This window comes from Condylura cristata, unplaced genomic scaffold (genome assembly GCF_000260355.1).
Source record: "Condylura cristata isolate star-nosed mole 26May11 unplaced genomic scaffold, ConCri1.0 scaffold00022, whole genome shotgun sequence".
Taxonomy (NCBI): Eukaryota; Metazoa; Chordata; class Mammalia; order Eulipotyphla; family Talpidae; genus Condylura; species Condylura cristata.
In genome coordinates, this window is record NW_004567123.1 from 27,400,977 (window position 1) to 27,408,115 (window position 7,139).

General features: G+C 55.3%; 1 protein-coding gene across 1 annotated transcript in view; it reads left to right on the top strand.

Moving 5' to 3' along the window:
• Positions 1-1,276: 1,276 nt before the first annotated feature.
• The window catches only part of MYBL2 (v-myb avian myeloblastosis viral oncogene homolog-like 2), a 20,479-nt gene continuing 14,616 nt past the window's right edge, over positions 1,277-7,139 (top strand). The window contains exons 1-3 of the mRNA XM_012728118.1: positions 1,277-1,281; positions 2,986-3,079; positions 6,732-6,803. Of these exons, the coding sequence (XP_012583572.1) occupies positions 1,277-1,281; positions 2,986-3,079; positions 6,732-6,803 (171 nt within the window). The remainder of the gene's footprint in view (positions 1,282-2,985; positions 3,080-6,731; positions 6,804-7,139) is intronic.

The following is a 7,139-nucleotide window of genomic DNA, read 5'->3' on the forward strand; positions in this document are numbered from 1 at the left end:
AAGCGGAGCCGGGAGGCCGAACCCCTTCCTCCCCCTCTCTCCCTCTGGGCGGCCGATTCCCGCGCCTACAGCCCCACCCGTGGCCCCTCTCCTCGGGGCCGGAGCAGGGGGTCCGCGGGAGATGCTGTGTCCTGGGCCCCCCGCCGGAGCCCCGGGGCGCGCGCCGAGCCGGGGGCATCTGCTCCCCGGGCCCGCTGGGCTTCAGATCCGGGCGGGCGGGTCTGTGGGACCCGGGCCAAGGCCTGCATGATGTCACTTTTGTCTCCCGCCTAATTGCGGGGCGGGGGCGGGGTGGGGGTTGGTGGTGTCAGCTGCGAGGGCCTTACTCGGAGGGGAGCGATCCCGGGAGGGGAAGGGCGATTCTCCTCCGCAGGTCACTTGTTCAGGCCTTTTTGGGCTCGGCTTGCCGGTGGGCTTGTCTCCTCTACTTTCCGGGAGCACAGAGCACCCCAGACCTCTTCCCGGACCTGAGCAGGGTGCTGGGTGGGGGGCCTTTTTGTCTCTTATCGCTTGGGTTCTGGGTGGAGTTAGTTTCAAGAGACCTGTCTTCCTGTTCCACTGGAGGGGTTTCGGGGCAGCTGGGGTTGAAGGTGAGGGAGGGAAGAGACCGACGTGTTTTGCGCTAGCAGTCCCTGGGGCCAGGGCAGGAACTGCGGTCTCCATTTTACTCCCCTAGAGAATTAGTGGCAGAGTGGAGCCTCGAACCAGGTGTGTGGCCCCAGATCCCTTTCTTCACACCAGTGCACCTGTGACCTGAGCGCCGGAGTTTCCAGCCTGTCAGAGGGCCAGGGTTCCCTTCTTGGGTAGTCGTAGTGTAGGTAACCTTAAACCCTTCTGCAGATGGTGGTTTGCCTCCTCTTAGAGGGTAGGCATCTGGTGCCTGGGCAGAAGTCAGGTGCCTGGCAGAGGTTGTCTTCCACAGGCCCCCACATCCCAGCACACCTGCAGTTCCCAGGAGTTTGCGGGTTTTTGGTTCAGGAAGTGTTGTTACTCCAGAGAGCCCCACTGACACCCCAGATCCTCTGCCTCTTCACTCTTGGGGGTCATTGGAGGGAGCCCCCCTCTGTGAGCGTTGGGTCTGTACCCCAGGTCCCCAAGCCCAGCGCCTTCTGTGGCCAAGGGCTGTAATTCCTCCACACCAGTGTCCCACTTCCTGCTCAGCTTCTGACTCACCTGGGCCTGGAGCCGGGCCCAGCAGGGCAGTGCAAAGGAAAGGTGTGTGGGACCTGCCTGTGGTTCCCACCGCTGACTTCAGTACAGCTTTTCTACTGGGATTATGAGGTGAGCCCCTCAGGGTGCAGGCTGGAGTTTGGCTCCGCGGACCTGGCAAGCGGCTCACCCCGTGGGCTTCAGTTTCCTCTGCACCTGTAAAGGGGGATAATGAGAATGCCTGTGACTGGATGGTGGTAGGAGTCTGTTTTCACAGATTCTTCTGTATTATCTCAGTTTGGCCCCCATAATTAGAGGGTTGGAGCACCAGAAAGCATTCACACAGACACCTTTTCATCTTGCCCTGAGCTGTGAGAAGCTGGATGCTGGGAAATCGAAGCTTTCTTTCAGAAAGGTGTTGGGGGTGGGGTGGGGCGGCAGTGATTTTAAAAGCAGCTTCCTTCTGTTAGTATCTTGTGGAATTTTTGCCCTGGTTACTGAGGTGGGGGCCCCAGGAATTGGGCAGGACAAGGCTGGCTCCAGATCCTCCTGGCTGGCTTTAGATGGATCCCTTCGGGGCCTGCTTTGGAAGCCTTTACTTTAATTAGCATGTCTTATCAGCTAATAGGCTGCAGCTTTGCTGTTCTCATTCACTCATTCAGTATCCCTCATTCCCTGAGCAAACACATTTTAAAATCAACCCACCAGATCGTGGCCCCACCAATATGGTGGGGGCTGAGGTGCGGCCGGCCTCTGCCCCTGCTGCCAAAGACATAGGCAGCTGCAGCTTGAGACTTTTCAGAGCCTGGGGATTTCCTAGGTGCGGTGCTTGGGGATGATGCTGGGTTCTGGAGAAGGGGAGGGACGAGGCAGTCTGGTCACAGGCCCGTGCTTGTCTTGTGGACCTTCCCTTTTACCAATGCCTCACTTAGGAATGACCTGATAAGAGGTCACCTGATATGGCCTCACCATGTGGAGCCTGGAGGTGACTCACCTTCCTGAGTGCCTAACCTGGGGGTGGGGAGGAACTACCATCTCCATTTTCATAAGCCCTGCACCTGAGAAAGGCGAGGATTTTGGAGCAATTTGAGAAATTGCCTATTGGAAAATAAAAACACCCAGAAGTCAAAGTTGCTCATATTTGGGTTTTTCTCTCTAAAGTCTGAGTAGGCATAGATTGAGAGGACATATGCAAAAATGGATATAGTTACTGAGATAACGTATTTAAAATGTTTTCCCCAATAATAAAATCCTGGTTCATGATGACTACATGTCATCAGCTTTAACCCTTAATGCAAGCTTAAAAAAATTTATTGAAAAGAAAATATTAAATGCTGTCTTTTTTAAAATGATTTATTTATATAAGATCTAGGATGTAGGCCAGAGGGATGGGGAGTAAGAGGATTCACCAGAGTGGGGAGCAGAACAGGTAGATCTCCTGAAATCCACTGCTGAGGGGAGCTATGGGTGAGACAGGAGAGGTCTGTGCCATGTAGGTCAGCTCCCTGGCTGGGGATCGAACTGATGCCGCAGTGGCTGCCAGTAACACTGAGACTTTAACTCCTGCGTCACCAGGGAGGTCCTGTAACTTCTTTTTTCATAGCTTTGAAAACATTAGATTGTTTAAAATCTAATAAAAATAAGGAAGTAAAAATAGTTCATCACTCCATCTAAAAATGAATGAAAAAAGGAGGGTGAAAGTATGTTTTCAAAAGCTGAAAGAGGAAAAAGGCTGCCCCCCTCAAGCCTTTCCCTCGTGGTGACCGGCCACTGTTCATCCTTCATGTAGAGCACGGGAGACTCGTGTGCTTGAGCTTGACTTTGCTTTCTCTGCAGTGAGGAGTTGGATGAACTGCACTGCCAGGACACAGACTCCGATGTGCCAGAGCAGAGAGACATCAAGTGCAAGGTCAAGTGGACCCACGAGGAGGTGAGTGACCGTGAGGGGCAGGCAGTGCCAGGCGTGTTGGCCTTTGGTGGGCTGGCCTGGCCTGAGCGCACGCTGGGCTGTGTTCAGGGAGTGTCCTGGCTGCTGGGACAAAGGAGCCGGACGTGTCTTCTGGCTCATGCTGATGTCTTTTCTCAGCATTCCTGGGCTCCAGTATGAGGGAACATGTCCCTGAGGCCTCAGTGCCCGCACTTGGCTGTGGTGTCACAGAAGCTGACGTGTTCTACATTGTGGACAGTGGTTGTGCTTCTTACCCTTTGATAATGAGGAGGTTCAGCCAAATTTGTAGCCTTCTCTTTATGATTTTTACTTTTTAAAGATTTATTTATTTGTGCATACAGAACTGGGGTACAGGCCAGAGGTGTGGGGGAGTTGAGAGGATTCACCAGAGTCAGTGGGCAGCAGATGGAACAGGCAGATGGACAGAAACACACTGCCGAGGGGAGCAGCGGGAGGCAGGAGAGGTCTGCTGCGCCATGTGGGTCAGCTCCTTGGCTGGGATGGAACTCGTGCTGCAGGGGCTGTGGAGAGCTTCGGAGTGCTGCGCTTCAACTCATTGCGCCACCAGGGAGGGCCCCTGTTAATTGATTTTTAAATTAGTATTCTTGTATCATGAAGCTCTGACTGTATTTACTTTTATATCCTTTAATTGAGTTTATGGAAGCATAATTCATGTGCACTCATGTGCCCATTGCTTCATGCTTAGTTTTAGCACAGGTTCACTGAGAAGAGAAACAGGCACCTGCATAGTCACAGGCGGACAGGAGAGCTGCTGTTGCTGTTTTGCCAAGGGAAAGGGCTCATGGAAAGACCAAGTGTGCACCCTTTCAAGCGAGCTCTTCAAATGTGCGTGCTCAGATAAGCACCACTCTGATTATCCCCTGAGGTCCAACTGTCTTTCTGGTGCCAGGCACTCGCTGGTCCTGGCTCTGTTTGATTTTTGCCTGTTTTTGCGTGTTTTAACGTGAACCTGCACAGCTGTGTTCTTTTCTATCTGGCTTCTTTGCCCAGCGTAATGTTGTGCGATACAGTAATTTGCTTTGTTGTTGCTGAGTAGTATTCCACTGCATGGCATGTGGAATACTACTTAGGAGTAGTATTTCAGCTCTTAGGATTTGTGCACGAGTCTTCTGGGGATGATGTCTTCATTTCTCTAGGGGGGACACTTTGGTACAGTCGTGGAGTGTGGTTTTATAGAAATTGTCAGATCTTTTTCTAAATTGATAGAACATTTTAGGCTTCTACTGGTTTTTTAACTCTACTGCTTCTCCTGGATGTATTTCGTTTTAAGTTTTTTTTTTATGCTTAAATCATAACATACCTTTCTTTGGGGGAGAGATACTCGTTTTTGGTCATCTCAGTGTGGACCAGGCTCTGTGGGCTTAGGGCACAAATGGGTGCCCTCCCCCACAGCAGCTCCCGCCTGGGGTGGGGAGATAAGACAACACAGACCATGGAGGAGCGGGGCCTGCCTGGGGTGCTCAGGCAGGCCCTGTGTGTGCGGGCTCCTGGCGCAAAGGCCCCTGGCCTCCCAGAGTCTTGCTGGCTGTTGAATACCTCTGGGAGAGGGGACTGCTGTCTGAAAAGGTTTGGGAAGTTTCAGGGAAAGGATTTGGAGATCCAGCAGGATTGCAAAATGTGTAAAAGGGGCCAAACAGTGGTCAATTGGAATAGGAACTGGGTAGGTAGGGCAGGCAGAGGGACTTGGGTTTGGTGGGGGATGAGAGTGGGGGGGAGGTCAGCCTGGGAGCAGAATGACATGGGCGAGAACACTTGGGGGCCAGATCCTGGAGGCCCCCAAATGTCTGATTCAGGTGTGTAGACTGGCGCACCTGAAGGTGAAGGATTTTAAAGCAGGAGAGTGGTGGGAACATGGTGGACTTCGGGGAGCTGACCTGCGTATGTAGAAATGCGAGGTTTGGGGGGCAGCTTGGGGCAGAGACCTGTGCTGGGCAGGCAAGAGAGGGCGGCTGTGGAAAGACCAGGGCAGTGTGGGTGTGTGTGGGGTTGGCTGGTGGGGCAGGTCCACACGTCTGCAGGACAGCAAAGACAGGCTGGAGACAGCAAAGTGGCCATGCCTGTCGCCATGGCCAAGGCGTTGCTGGTGATGGTCAGTGGCAGGGGAGGGGATGGCATCCTGGACTGACTGGGGGCCCGGATTCGGTGATGTCCTGTTTTCTCTACCAGGAGCACACATACACTTTTGCTGTACATAGAAAGTTCTTGTGTGCGTTACAAAGCCCATTAAATGTGTCTTGGGGGCCTCCCTGGTGGAGCACCGCATTGAAGCGCAGCACTGTGAAGCTGTCTGTAGCCGCTGCAGCACGAGTCCACCCCCGCCAGGGAGCTGACCCGCATGGTGCCGCAGACCCCTCCTGTCTCACCCACGGCTCCCCTCAGCAATGGATTTCAGTCCATCTGCCTGTTCCGCTCCCGACTCTGTCTCTGGCGAATCCTCTCACCCCCCACCTCTGGCCTGTACCCCAGTTCTGTGTGCGTAATAAATCTCTTTTTAAAAAAGAAAGTGCCCTGGCGACCAGTCTGCACTGTCCGGTAGTGGAGTGTCTCACTGCGCCTCGGCTTTGGCCTTTTCAGTCTTGCCGGGTGGGATCTGCACCCACTCGTCTCCCGTGCCGTCCCTGGCCTGACCGCTCCCTCCTCTCCTGGTCTTGACTGCTTTTGCTGCCCCTCGGAGGGGAGGCGAGCGGCGTGTGCCCTGTGGACTGGCCCCGTCCTCGCGGTCCATCCATGCTGTATCCCGAGTCAGAATTTCCTTGTTTGAAAGCTGTCACAGACCGTCTTTTTCTTCACCTGGGTCTGCTGAGTTGAAGGAATCGGTTTGACTGAACTTTATGTGCAGTTACAGCCAGTTCGGGGTGTCACCTGGAAATTACCAGCACCACCGTTGAGAGAACATTCTCACTGCTCCCCCGTGTCCCTTGAGCCCTGTTGCTGTCCCCCTGCCCCCACAGCTCCCCTCAGACGGCCCCATTCCCCCTTGCCGGGGAACTCCGCAATTTCTGGAGTTTCAGCGGCGCGGGCTTGTTCACGGCTGGCCTCTCGCTCTCGTCCCGTTTCCACGTTGTGTGAAGCAGTAGTGTGTCTTCCGGAGACTGTTTGCCTTCTCATCCATGTCTCCCCGCCCCAGCTGGCCTCTCTGGCCTGGGGTGTCGCGGCCTCTTCTCTGCTTTGCTCTCACCCCCCATTTCCTGCAGCTGTCACAGCGACCCTCACAGCAGGCACGTTGCCCGTGACCTCCCTACTCAAGCGCATCGGCGGTTTGCTTGACAGGAACGGCCCAGCCGGCCTGCGGCCTGCCCCCGCCAGCTCCTCGAGTCCCCACGCGCCCCGCCCTCACTGGCCCCTGCACTCTGCCCCTTAGCTTCTGGAGTGGACAGTTGCCCCCGCCCACCTGCACCCAGCACCTGGGGCGCTCCTCTTCTTATGGAGCCTGCAGGCAGCGCCCGCCAGCCTCGAGACCCCAAGTCCCCCCCGGTTGGGGCAGCCCTGTCCTGCCGATGCCGCCTCGCAGCCTCACCTGACACGGCGAATGAGGCTGTGCTTTGGGGGCAGCTTTGCTTCTGCCCCGCGGCCACGCGTGTGAGCTGAGCCTCTGTCTCTTCGGTGCTGGCAGGACGAGCAGCTGAGGGCGCTGGTGCGGCAGTTCGGGCAGCAAGACTGGAAGTTCCTGGCCAGCCACTTCCCGGTGAGTGCTGACTGCGGCCCGCCCCCCAGGGGCTGGGGTTCTGGGTGACCCCCGGTAGATGTGCTGCGGGATAAAACAGGGAACTCCCTACTGAGCCCCCAGAAACAAAACAGCCTTCTTAGGACCTTCTTTCCCAAACTGGAATTTGCGATGCTCTGACACCGGTGCCCACACCCTGAGCCTCAGTGCACCTGGCGGTCTTTGGGCTCCGTGACATTTGTGGAGCGCGACGGGTGACGTGTCTGCATCGCTTCCTGCAAGTCAGGAGCACATTGCTGCCAGTTTCTCAGCAATGAGACCGAAACTATGGGGAAATGATATTTTGAGCCCCCACGT